General features: G+C 40.0%; 1 protein-coding gene across 10 annotated transcripts in view; it reads right to left on the reverse strand.

Moving 5' to 3' along the window:
* LOC112051684 (bromodomain adjacent to zinc finger domain protein 2B) overlaps positions 1 to 13,613 on the reverse strand; it is a 111,600-nt gene that overhangs the window by 21,852 nt on the left and 76,135 nt on the right. For 8 of the 10 annotated variants that reach the window (XM_052886990.1, XM_052886993.1, XM_052886991.1 and 5 more), the window contains 16 exons: positions 12,836 to 12,853; positions 12,040 to 12,209; positions 11,436 to 11,584; positions 10,486 to 10,602; positions 9,933 to 10,079; positions 9,114 to 9,254; positions 8,189 to 8,366; positions 7,324 to 7,439; positions 6,546 to 6,817; positions 5,708 to 5,841; positions 5,258 to 5,397; positions 4,005 to 4,181; positions 2,880 to 3,640; positions 2,125 to 2,366; positions 1,065 to 1,194; positions 247 to 399 (listed from right to left, as the gene is read on the reverse strand). In XM_052886990.1, coding sequence (XP_052742950.1) covers positions 247 to 399; positions 1,065 to 1,194; positions 2,125 to 2,366; positions 2,880 to 3,640; positions 4,005 to 4,181; positions 5,258 to 5,397; positions 5,708 to 5,841; positions 6,546 to 6,817; positions 7,324 to 7,439; positions 8,189 to 8,366; positions 9,114 to 9,254; positions 9,933 to 10,079; positions 10,486 to 10,602; positions 11,436 to 11,584; positions 12,040 to 12,209; positions 12,836 to 12,853 — 3,045 coding nt within the window. The remainder of the gene's footprint in view (positions 1 to 246; positions 400 to 1,064; positions 1,195 to 2,124; positions 2,367 to 2,879; positions 3,641 to 4,004; positions 4,182 to 5,257; positions 5,398 to 5,707; positions 5,842 to 6,545; positions 6,818 to 7,323; positions 7,440 to 8,188; positions 8,367 to 9,113; positions 9,255 to 9,932; positions 10,080 to 10,485; positions 10,603 to 11,435; positions 11,585 to 12,039; positions 12,210 to 12,835; positions 12,854 to 13,613) is intronic. The other 2 variants (XM_052886992.1, XM_052886997.1) reach the window with 1 other exon arrangement.

The raw sequence follows: 13,613 nt of genomic DNA on the forward strand, positions 1-13,613 counted from the left end.
CAAAAATAGTTTAAAAAAATATTTTCTTTTATTTCCGCCAGGGTACAATGACTGATCCTGGGCTCCATACAATTTTGGACCATCTCCTATAAATGAATATTTTACAGCTTCTGAATATTAGCGCAGTCGTGAATGCAGTTGTCTATTTTGACAATGTTGTATGCCGCTATATGTAGAGATAACACAAACTAGTACTAAAATGACTCAGAAGAAGATGAAGATAAAGAGAGAACGAAGAATACTCACCGTAGCCAGCAGTTGCATGTCCACCCTCCTGGCGGTGACGGCGCAGAAAGTGTTGGGCTCATCTGGAGTTGGGTACCCGCCACCCCGCGCCATCAGTCGCTCTGCCGACGTGGCGGACAGCTGACTGCCACTGTCGCCATGGTCTATGTATAGCTGTGGACAATAAAATAAATATATAATAAATAGATAAAAATATGATATCTAATATTATAAACGCGAAAGTTTGTATGGATCTTTGTTACTTTTTAACGCTGCAACTACTAAACCAAATTGGAATCATCATTCTCAACCCGCTACAGCTGCAGCTCACTGCTGAGCTTGAGTCTCCTCTCAGAATGAGAGGGGTTAGGCCAATAGTCCACCACGCTGGCCCAATGCAGATTGGCAGAAGTCACACACGCCGAGAATTAAGAAAATTCTCTGGTATGCAGGTTTCCTCACGATGTTTTCCTTCACCGATTTTGAGACACGTGATATTTAATTTCTTAAAATTGAAATAGGCATTGATTTTACTCTGGATTACCACATAGGATACTTTTCATCCCGGAATTTACCTTTCAATATCCATAGTTCCCGAGGGATTTGTTAATAACTAAATTTCAAAAATTTCAAAAATTAAAAATTATAAATACCGGGATTGACAGATTTAGGGAGTAATCTCTGGATCTACTCAGCCGATTTTAAAAATTCTTTTACCACTAGAAAGCCACATTGTTTGTGAGTGTAATAGGCTATATTTTATCCCCGCATTCTCGTGAGAATGGGAACTATGCGGGAGAAACTGCGGGGCGTCGGTTATATACGCAGAGCAGGCTCACCTTGTTGTTGAGTGTGGCGAGGTGGTGCAGGAAGGACGCATGCAGCTCACGCTCGCGTACGCCGCGCGGGTGCAGCGCTTCCAACAGCTGCTTGAGTTGCTCCTCCTCCGTTATGCGCCACCAGCCGTATCTTCACACAAACAAGTCGTGAAAATTAAAGTTAAATCAAATACACTAGTTAGAACGTGAATGAAATTGGTTTGAAGGACGTAAATATTTAGTGGAAAGATCAATGTTTTTTGGGTCAGAATGCACCTAATAAGGAATATGAAAAACCCGTAAATACCAACAAATAAACAGTTAAGTGAAACAGTTAACTTATACTGGTTGGATCATTCATAAAGGAAATTGGGTTCTAGGACGTAAATTAGCCTTTTGGGTCAAAATTAACATAAAAGCAACAAATAACCCGTAAAAATAGTTTAATATCAAAACTTTGTCAACTCTAAAAAAAGTAGCATTGAAGGCCGCGCTCAAACTTAACACAAACACAATAAAGAGTGCGTACAAGTGTATATGCGTGCGTTGGTGCTTGTGAATTACATAGACCGCTCTCAACGATATATTGAGACAGTCTCTAAAGTCTAAAAATAATCACGCGGTATGTTCTACTAGGATCTCAGACCCATTACCTGACTTGCCTTGATAGACGTTACTCCTCTATCAAAAGTATATGATCACGATCTAACGTGTCTATAGAATCGATGTTTCATTGTGTTAGACTTGCATGTGTGTGAATATCGATGTAAATTTATAGTTTTGTGTAGTGTAACGACACAAAATATATTTAATGCTGTTAAATATTTACAATGTGTGAGTTTACCTTGTCCCCCCTCAAAAAACAACAGATAATTTTCTTGGTGAATTTAAGTGTAATACAAGTCCAGAGATAACCAATTACCTTAATGTGCATTCAAACAGATGTGAAATACCGAAAGAATTTTAATAACCATGGCGACTTAAGTTAAGCCACTAATTGGTTTGACTCTATTTGGTCTCATAAGACATTGCATAAAAACAAATGAGGTTATGGGCCAGGGCATTGGCAAAAGAAACTCACCTCAGATCCTTCGGCACGTAACTGCCTTCAATCTTCACGGGCATGCCATGCACCTTGCAGTGCTCCAACTGTTCTAGCTCTTCAGGTGACATCTGTATGGGCGGTGGGCTGTCGCATGTCACATAGGTGGACAGGGCGTTAAAGTTCAGGAGCCCCAAGCTGGACAGGTTGGATGCTTTGGCCTTCTGTAGTGCCAACTCCTTGTTAGCGTCCGCTTGTAGTTCCTTTTCCAGGTCATTGTCCTGGAATATAAGATCATATATCACAATTATGAATAAATAAATTTTGACAAATTTTGACATCTGTTGAATTCCATCAATACAGATTCAAAATTTATTTATTGTGGTGTGTTCTATTTTATATTACTCGCTTATACTCGTATTAAAGCTTGCTATTGATGTAAGACAAGTTAAACAGTGGGTTTTTTAACCCACCATCTCGCGGGAGCCCGAAATTCAAGCCAAAACATGCTTCCAGAACGACCCTCAAAGCCGAGGTCCAAGTCTCAGAGGAGACATCCTTAATGAGATGTTCCGCTCACATCTTCTGCTTCTGCCTACGGGCCCCATCAGGCGATCTTTCTGCGCTCACCTAAAACCCCCGGTGACGCCGCTGAGGTCCCATTAAGGAAGCCTGCGGCACTTACACAACCAGAGAGTAAAAATTTTGAAAGTCGGTCCATTTATTAGTTTTGGTTACTACTACTACTACCTATTTTATTAACAGCAGCTTTCCTCTAAAACAAAATAAATTACCTGTTCTTTGCATTCCTCTTCAATTTCGGCGTCCTGGACGCTACTTTCTTTGTTCACACTGGAATCCAACATTTCTTGACCAAGTCCAGACATGGTCAAACTAGAATCAGAATACACCATATTTGACGGCACTTGGACACTAGTCACCATAGAGTTTAAAGTAAACAGACTAGGGTCATTCAACAAGTGCAAATTATTTGACACATCCCATTTGTGACCTTGACAGTTAATCACTTCACTGCAAGTGTGTTCATTGTCACAGAACACTGGTATATCTGATATCTTTTCTTCATTAATGCTTGTAAGGAATGAGCTCTCATGACGGAGTATTGAAAACCATTTGCCTTCCAACATTTTTGTGTAAAGAGTAGAATGTGCGGAATCTGTTTCCAAAACTTCGCTTTTGATTTCTGGTTCCGTTTTGACGTTTTTCGCCTCGTTTTCCAACTTTTCCGATTCCGCCTTTTTGGCTGCGTCCAACTGGGAGGATACTGCTTCTGCCAATTTGCGTAATTCTTCTAAGTTGTTTACGAGATTGTCTTTGTTCTCCTCTGTTTCTTCTTCTTCTGTCTTGACAACGTTTTCTACTTTGATGATTTCCTGTGGCTTGTCCATAGGTTCGGCTTGGGTTGCGAACATTGGTTTGTGCGTAGGTTTTTGAACCAAGAACGCGGTAGGTATGGAATCCTCTATGTCAAGCATGTCTTCTTCCTCATGGCTCTGCTGCTGCTGGATGTATTTCTCTTCCATTTTGATTGAACCTGTAAAAAAAGATTCTGGTTTAGCAATAAGATTTTACTGGAGTTACAAAAATCTAATGGACAATGTTACAAAGGGACATTTTTAAACTGAGAACAAAACTGTGATTTTATGAAATTATTCAGACTTTAAAACTTCGAAAAGGGAAAAATTTATTCATAAAGTATAAGCTAGCTGCAGCTTCATTCTGAGTGGGAGAGCTTTATTTGTTCAGTAGGCTTTTTTATAGTCTGTATTAGTTTTAGCTTAGCTTATTTTTAAGTTTTATTGTCTGAATAAAAATATTAGTCTCTTATACTATAAGATGTGTTACACCTAAAATGAGGTTATGGGCTCTTTAACAGCACTATCAAAAAGTTCCAGTACCTTCCACCTTGCACGCTCCATGGGTCACGTTGGGCTCGTATTTGATGATCTGCGTGCGGTCGCTGAGGTTCAGCTCGCTTTTAATGCTCCTCAGTTCCAGCGCCTGCGCAGCTTCGTCCTCCTCCCGGCTCTGCTCCGAGTCTTCTGCTTCCTCTTCCAGCTCGGACTTCTCTTTTGCTGTAAAAAAATACAAAAAAATCTTAAATAAGGAACTACACATAAAAAGTATAGAAACATTTTACCCGACTACGGTGAAGCCATAAGGAAGGATGATTTTGGCAGTCTATGTATAACTCCAAACATATCATGTAAATTATAGTGGGATAACCATCACGGTCGGGTAGTCTGAAACTAGCGAATATTCGTTAGACTGAGAGGAAAAATATAAGCGATTTCAACGAGCAATAAAATCCTGAGAAAGGCGTAATTTTTTATTGTGTACACCTACTATTGGTGTTAATTCCTTAGGAGATATTAACGGTTTACGATAAATGGTAAAAATGGTGACATTGACTCTGAAAAATTTGATTGTGTGTATGCCGTCTGGTAAACAGGAATGACAAATGTATGGGCAAATTCTCTGAAAAATAATGAGACGACAGGAAAAGAAATGGAGAAGAAAGAAAAAGAGATAATTTAGAGGCATTTAGCATGAATAATGCTATATGGTTTAGTGCTTACTCTGAAATTAACAAAGATTGTTTAAGTCCGTGTGGTACGCAAATTATCTAGATAATCAAGATACTATAATTAATCTATTTTACCTATCCATAAAATAGTTTGGCCAAAAATATAAAAAACCTGAATTGGAGGCGCTAGATGTATTTCTTGGCTGTCTGTGCAGAGTATGCTAATAGAAGAAATAAATTCATGGCTTTTCCGTAATATGGCGAAGTCTATTATTTTTGCGGTTTGGCTTTAAATATAAAATACGTCTATATTTATAAAACATGCGTTGGTTGCCTGTTTTTCCTATTAAGTATTATTTTACCTACGATATCGATATCCATGTATGAAATGACCTTCACCCATCTTTTTAATGGATGAAGTGAAAAGTTGAGTATGTTGAAAAATATATTGCGACTATCATTAATGGTTCATAATAAAGGTTTTAGGCAACCTAATCACAACATATTTGTTTAACGTACTAAATTTGGTATAAAATACTTTTCATCTATTAAACAGATGGGTGAAGGTCGTTTCTAATACGGATGTTTTACTATTAGGAATTGCATAGAAGACTTAAGTTATACCTTTTTTGACCTTGGGCGCCGGTTCGGCGGCGGCCTCTTCCAACTTGGCCTGGTAGTCCAATATCTCGGGCTGGGCGGACTCCATAGCCTCCACAAACACGCCCCCAGACTTGCCGAGGGACCAGTACCTGCGCCAGTATCTGAAACAGTACATTATGTCTGTAGGTCCGGGCAAATCTCTTGAACGGCTGAACCTGTATTAGTAGGACTATTTACTGGAAGGTAGAGGAAGGTTATTGCGAATATTTTTTGAATAATATCATTCTCAAGTCAGTACGACACGAAGCGTCGCATTAGTAATTTTCAATATCAGTCAAGAAAAATGGCTGAATGAATGAATGGAAAAATTCTGAAAAAAAAAGAAAGGTTTTTTATGGGTTTCACCGGCTTCACCGCGCAAGACTCATTCTGGATCGTTCTTTATTCTGTGGTATAGATAAATAAATATACCTGTCCTGTCCATAGCATGTGGCTCTAAGCGCGTGCGAGCCGGCCGCCAGCGCTATCAGCTGCTGCTCCGATTGTCGCGTCAGCTTCTCGAGCTTCCTCGCCAGTTCTTCTGACGATAGATTCTTGTCTTCATCCTGTGGGGAACCAATCACCATATACTTGAAGGAACGATATGTTTAAAGTAGACATAGACACGCAATTGACACTAATATAGTTTTAGATTTATTGGAGTTGGCGTTTAGACCATTCATCATCATCAATCACCAATCATCATTAAATTGTGTTAACCTCTTGACTCCTAAATGGACGACCGGTCGCCCATCGTATCCGTTACGTGACATGTAAAAAAATATAAAGTAAACTCAGGGCAATAGCACAGTATCATGCTCCGCGCGATAGAAGAATATAAAGATTTTTTTAAATGGCTCACAACGGTAGATTAAAACCGCATTCCCTGACTGTCGGATTCTTCAACGCAGACGGGCTTTTTCGATAAAATACTCGCGGGCAGCGAATGGTAAAAGCAATGATGTTAGAAGAAAAAAGAAATAGATGGGTTATACGCGGACCGCAAGTGGCACGTTAAAACTATGCTAATTAGCAAACCTGAGCTCAGTCGCCGTACTCTGATCGTGCCGTTGACAACGCCGCTGAAATAATTTTGATGTGCCAGTTGTGAACATCGAATGTGGTTTATGTAACCTGTCTACCTCTTTTTTCTTCTAACATCATTGTGTTAACACTACTGTTCAGTAAAGAAAAAAAAAACTTTTACACGTGAGCGAAGCCATGAGACATAGATACAAATAAAAGCAATAAGACCTAAACAAAAAGTTACCTCCTCAGGCTGCGTGCCCTCACTCTCAGGTTCGCTGAGTCCGGCGTCGCAGTCACCCATAACACTGTCTGTCTTAGCATGAGGAGAACAATCGTCTTTATTGTTATTCATCATCTCTTTGTCGCTCATACTGCTGAGTTCCTTCAACGGCGACAATTCCTTGTCGCTCCCGTCTGGCGTGTCTTTGTATGGGGACGGAGTGTTTGCCTTGTCGTCGGAATGTGGCGACGATTCTTTGTCGCGTTTCTTCGGTGTTTCGCTCTTTTCAGTATCTGTGGTGTGAAATAAAACTTAATGCACAAAGAACTCAGAGCCAGATTATAAAAAAAAACACAATACAAAAGTCCCTGCCAATTTTTCAGCAGCTGCTGAAATATTAGTAATAAAAAACAGCGTTAAAGAGACTTTAGACTCTCCGTAAACGTTACACAGTTGATGCACATAAAGTTATGATATCTTCCTAGTGCTCCATCAGTTTCAAATTACTCTATGTATCTATTAATTATCTACACTGTTCTTACGGATGTAGATAATTAATAAATACATAATTCACGTAAACCGCATTACTGTATCAATGCTTCCAATACTGCGCGGGCGAAGATTTTTGTAACTTAAGCAACGTGTTAAAAAAATGTTTATATATATATAGTACGAAATCAATCAAATTAATGCATGTTTGTCATTATTAAATTTAACTGGAAGTGGTAAAAGCATACATAGTTCATTGACAATGGTAGTCTGAATTCTAGAATTTTAGGAGACATTATATGAGACTTACCCGTGCTCGCATGATGCGAAGAGTCGTCGACAAGTCTGTGCATGCGCTCTAGAGCAAGCGCCTGTTGTCTCTCAGTAGCCTCAGCGCGCGCTTTTCGTTGCTGGAGCACGCGTACTCTGCGAATTAGACATACAGACTGATAAACTCCATTCCAAATCAACATTCCAAATCATACTTACAATGTAGAATATATCACACCAGCATAGCGAAGGCTTTCAAATGTCAAACATCATTTTCATTTATACCTTGTCTTACATATTCCGTATCTAACCTTGTCTCAAAAGACTTCGTCATTAAAAAGTCTACTCTAGCAACAATATGTAACTCACTGTGCGACAAGAAGAAGTGTAGGCAAACTCCACAGCTAAGTTATCGTCTGCGCAGTGCAGACGATAACTAATGAATGCACATCCTTGCTACTCTCTAGCTTCCATCCAAAGTCGCGGGGCTATGAAGATGTTCGCACGTGTACCGTTTACGTGGACTCCGTTATGGAGATTGCATGAAGTTCCTCCTTCTCTTCGTCTTTCCCTTCACTAAGATAGATATTAGGTACATGAAATGACACTATGTTTGTCCTCTATTGTCGATGACTCACGATGTTTTTTGGGTGTGTGCTTGTAGACTAGTAAATGCTGTGTGAAGGGCCAGGCCATCCGGCTCGAAGGACCACTTTTCCAGAACCAACAATAATGGCATTTGTGTCGCCAACAATATGTCTACACTCTGACTCACGATGTTTTTTGGGTGTGTGCTTGTAGACTAGTAAATGCTGTTTGAAGGGCCAGGCCATCCGGCTCGATGGACCACTTTTCCAGAATCAACAATAATGGCATTTTTGTGGCCAACACTGTGTGTCACTCACTTGCGTATCTTGGTGTCGAGCAGGTAGCGGTCACGGCGCAGCTGCGCGAGGTGGTCGAGCGACGCGTCGAGCTGGCGCAGCACGGCGCGGCTCTGCAGCAGCTCGTCGCACACGCGCGCCAGGATGCGCGCCTTGCTGGACGGGTTCAGCGCGACGAATGGCTTGTCTCGCAGGAGTTCTGTAATTATTATGTCATGAGCTTTTGATCGTAAATCAATCAAAATCATGATAAGTTGAATTTCAAACATGACTTTTGACTGATTGACCCAGAAATTGAAAATGTAGCGAAATGTCAGAGAAGAAAAAAATATTCTAATATAAGAAAATGATATTCTAAAAATCTGCCCATTCCCTAGATATTATACTTACATAAAGAAATATTTCGTGAATCAATCACTACTTTATTAGTCATTTTTATTAAATACCGAACTAACGAACAATTCTAAGACTAAATCATAAGCATAAGAGGGATTGTCATCCTGGGGTTGATTTATTGCGCACCTAGGAGTACTTGTTCTACTGGAATTGTAGTAGAACCTTCTGGAATGAAGATTACACTGTCGTGTAGGTCATCTCCTCCATAATGAGTCTGGTGTGGGTACGAGCTTCGAGCCAATGCCTCCTTGCCCGGGTAGGACATGGAAAAACTTATTCCCCCGGTTAAGTTCTTTCAACTCCTTTTAGGGCTGAGGCCTTTCTGTTTTCTGTGATATCATTACATATGCCCTACGCGAATTGCGATTGCTCGCTCTTGCAGTGGAATAGTGTCCAGTTAGTAAGTGGCAATGGAAAAACTGCGATGTCGACACTGTCCTGCGCTAGGGTGTCAACTTTATGCGTCGTCCAGGTTGGCCAATTAAGAGGAGCACACGAGTTAGGGGACGCTTGTTCGTTACCCTACTGATGGGACAGGGGCAAAACTCACCAGACAGTTTGTAGGTGGCGTTATTGTGCAGGTGCTCGTAGTAGGAGCCGTTCTTGGTGGTGGCGCACGTCAGCTGTATCTCCGCGTCGGTTTGGTGGTGGTCGGCCACGCGCCGGTCTCGCTCGCGCTCCACCGTCAACCCTGAAGTGTGCATATATTATTACGGAACTATGTCCTACTTTTTGAAGCAAAACTTCTTTACGCACGCTTGACTTGGGGAGTAAGGTGAATGCGTTACGAAAAGTGTAATTGGGAGTCTTTAATGCGTGCTGCTTTTTACAGGCACAGTGAAACAGTGATCGTTGTTTTAAGCTACCAGTAGATGGCGTTTTTAGAGAACTTTGAAACAATCCCTATTTGTACACTTTAAGAACCTGTTGCCATGCAGTTATACCTGAGGATCATCACTTTGTTTTTCATTTTTTAAAGAAGTTTACTTCAATCTTTATGTCTAAAGTTTATTTAACAAATGACTTTATGGCTTTGAGTTCTAGCCCTATGAGCTAAATGTACATAATAACATGCTTTTACACTCAGAGCTACTTGAACTTTCAACTAATATGAAGACTAAAGTCTAAAATAATAATGTTTCCCGGCTGGACCAAAATTTCTAACTAAGTTAAGATTAGCCATTTACGTAACGGCTATTATAATAAACTTGATGACTTAAGTGCTAAATTACAGAGGCACTCTCTACTCTGATTCTCGTACCGAGATAGGATGGTAATCCGACATGACCACTGAGGTCATACTCCGAATTATCTTATTATTCATCTTATCATCAGGCTTAATCAAAATCTGGCTGTTAGGGTTGTGTACCTGTGAGAGCCTTGATCTCTGCAGTGGCGTTGGCGTAGAGATAGATGCGCAGCACCTCGCTCAGCGTGGCCGGCGTGAGCTCGGCCAGCCGCAGCGCGTGCCCCAATAGCGTGGTATGGCGCCCGGGGTGCGGGATACCCGGTTCCTCTGTGAACAACCGCTTATTAAATTCAAACGTGCAATGAAGCATACGGAACCCTGTAGCAAACGGTAAAGTAAACGTAGATTCCGCCACACCTAGGTCCATCGAACGGCCCAGAATACGTCGGACGAATGAGTCAACGCACTGTATGTAAGTCACTCTGAACAGGGGAATCTCATAGTCGCGGACTTGACGGAGCGGGACTATCGTCTTCGTTAACTGCATCTTACGACTAAAGCGTATTTACACTGGTCGATTTTCGCAAGTCACCAGTTATTATTTTTATATATGTAGTCATGTTCTTTTCCTTTGTTTAACATGTTTTTTTTTAATTTGCCAGGCGATTTCAGTCTCTACTTTCAGTAGCCATACGAAAAATGTGAGCCGGTGAGAGCGTACGACAGATCTTACCAATAGCAATAACGAGAAGTCGGGTGAGTATGCTGAGGAGGTCCTCCTCTGCCTCCTGGCTGCAGTTGGGTATGAGACCCATTTGTAGAGAGTTCAGTGTCGGGAGGGAATCCACTTCTGTAACAACACATTCTTTTGTTATTTCAAATATGTAAATAAGGACATTTGATAGAGTTGGTATAGACAAATCATTGTTATTATAATCATCAGCATTAATACTTTTATAGACCCACTGCAGGGTAGGTATGATAGTAGGCTTTATGTAGTATGGTATTTATTATTATACTAGCGCACCCGGTCAAGCTTCGCTTGGCTTTTGTGCACTTCTCCCTACCCCTACCCTATACCTACAAATAAAAAACTCTAGTTTTTATTGTTTACTGCTATTCTGGACGGAGACAAATCAAACAAATCAAAAACCATGAAAATTGGTCCAGCAGTTCTCGAGTTATAAGTGTTGTAACAAACCCGTCTTTGTTTTATATATATAGATAGATTGTTATGATTGTATAGTCACACCAATATGTAATATACCAAATGAGTGAATAACTCATTGTCTTCTATAAATATCAATCTTTTGTAACAACACAACCTTGATCCTGCCTCTAGAAATTCCCTGTTATCCGCTTGATGTTGTCCATCCAACTAGAAGAAAGCTAGCCTTGCCAGCTTCTTGGGACCAGTAGCGTGCACTTCATACATGCATTAAAGTACTGCATACCCTAACAAATGTTTTATTAATGCTTATCCAATGCACATTAGCCCATTTTGGTTAAATTGCATTAAAGTGCATAAAAGTGCATACCCTGATCAACAAACTTATACGCGCCAATGCTTGGGATCCATCAAAACATCAAGCCAAGTGTATCGTCCATTGCCACTTGAGCTTTGTGATTCATTGATATGTTGATGACTTTTGTTCATGAATATCAATGTACATGTAGACTTACCAAAACCAAGCGCCTGGCCGAAGTTGTGCAGGAATTCGAAGACCTGCAAGAGGTCAGCCATCGCCTGCCCCGGTATTTTGAGCCCGGGTATCCGATGTAGATCAGGGAGAGACTTCTGGTCTGATAATGATGAGTCTTCTTGTGGCCGTCTGTAGCAAATTTAATTTATTGGTGATCTTATTATTTTTACAGTTCATAATAATATTATTGTATAAAATAGCAGTGCATTGCTCTACTGGGACCGAACGATTATCACTGACAGGTATATGGTTGCCAATAGACCTGATATAGTGCTAGTCGATCGGTCAGTGGGTCGTGCAATAATTGTTGATATTACAGTTCCACATGATGATAATCTGGTTAAAGCTGAAAAGGAAAAAGTATCAAAATACTTGGACATTGTTCACGAGATTACCTTCATGCGGGATGTTGAGTCAACTATTATTGTTCCGATAGTTGTTTCAGTCAATGGTCATAAGTTTCCGTTTAACTGTTGGATCAAGAGTCGGATACAGAAGGCAGTGATTTTTGAGACGGCGCGTATTGTGAGGAGGTTCCTCACTCTGGAGTCCTGACCACCGGTTGCTTAAAAAAAGATATCTACCTGAGTTCAGATAATAACTCCATTTCTTTCCGTCTCTGTTGCAATTTCTTCTCCTTCACCAGCAACCGGTCGAGGAGGTTTTGATGTTTTCTTCTCTCCCTCTCCTCCCATCTCCTTCTGGAGTCCAGTTGTCGTATGAAAGTGGTGTGCTGCCTTCTTCTTTCGCGTTCCTGGTGACAGATTTTCAAATTATATAATACATTGTATGTTATATCCTAATCTAATGACTAGCTTGAGCCTTCCACTCCGGTTGCATGGAATTCTGTACCCAATGAGAATTACATTCAGAGGCACAATTATCCGCCCATTTTAGTATACTCGCGCATATAGGCGGATAGTAATGCCTCTCAGTATATTTTCGTTTTCTAGAGAACTAAAGAAATATTAATGTTGCTTTCCCTATCTCTTTGTTTGCTAATCTAAGAAATACTAAACGATCATGCGACTTTTACTACCTCTTACAACTGTTGACTATATTAGATTAATCTACTAAGCAGGAATATAGTTAAATTTCATTTAAAAACAATATTTTTCGGTGTTAGCACAAATTAAATTTTCACAGAACTAAATGTGAATGTTAAAAACATAACTTCATAATGATTTGAGAAACAGGAAACATGCAAACAAGCACGTTTTTGAAGGACGTTTGTTAAAAGAAAGCATATTGACCCAAACCGAAAGAAGAATATTTAATATGAACTATAAAAGGTACTAATAAAAAAGGTGTTATGAGGCATAGAGTATAGAGAAACGCTAAAACAAAAGCAGAAGAATGTTATCACAATGTATCTATTACCTCTGTTATAAACTTTTGCTGTGTGAACGATGGTGTATCCCGATTGGAAAGAAAAAAAAAACATAATTTATTAGACATTTTTCAAAACCCATTGCTATTTACAATTATACATCAAACAATATCTTGCTGTGTTCTTTTATGGTTTATATTGTGGGATGCAATTTTTGATGATAATAAATTATAAAACTGATACGTTTAGATATTTCCTGATAATATGATAATAATATAAAGAGATATAACTATAATGTGGAGTGGGCATGTTATTTTTTTTTAATTGACATAATGGACATAGACATGATAGTATGTATGCCGGATGGAAAGCAATGACGAGGTCTTATATAACGAGACGGACATCAATATAAATCGTTAGATGGGCCCCTACATATTAAAGAACGCACAGTGTTATGTCATTACTCAAAAACGTGCACGCACGCATCTTATTTTAGTACGCAACGAGCGCATGCTGTGATTGGACGTGGGCTAAAAAAATATTTTACTGTTTTTTTCTTGTTTTATCCCTTAATTATGCCTTCGTGTTCATTTTGGAAATGTGAAAACACAAGCCGCAACACGAATAAAGAGGAAAGGTGCTACTTTCCATGGATAGGTATTTGCGAAACAAATGACAATTTCGCGACGCTTCGGGCCTATCTAATGATCTACGATCGATGGTGACGGATAGCAGCGAGTGATTCTGTGGTAGAGGAAACCTCTTGAGCAGGTCCGAGGACTTGTGACCTTGGGTGTAGGTTTAAGGGACCCATTTATAAGACGTAAA

The sequence above is a fragment of the Bicyclus anynana genome, chromosome 18, assembly GCF_947172395.1.
Source record: "Bicyclus anynana chromosome 18, ilBicAnyn1.1, whole genome shotgun sequence".
Classification (NCBI taxonomy): Eukaryota; Metazoa; Arthropoda; class Insecta; order Lepidoptera; family Nymphalidae; genus Bicyclus; species Bicyclus anynana.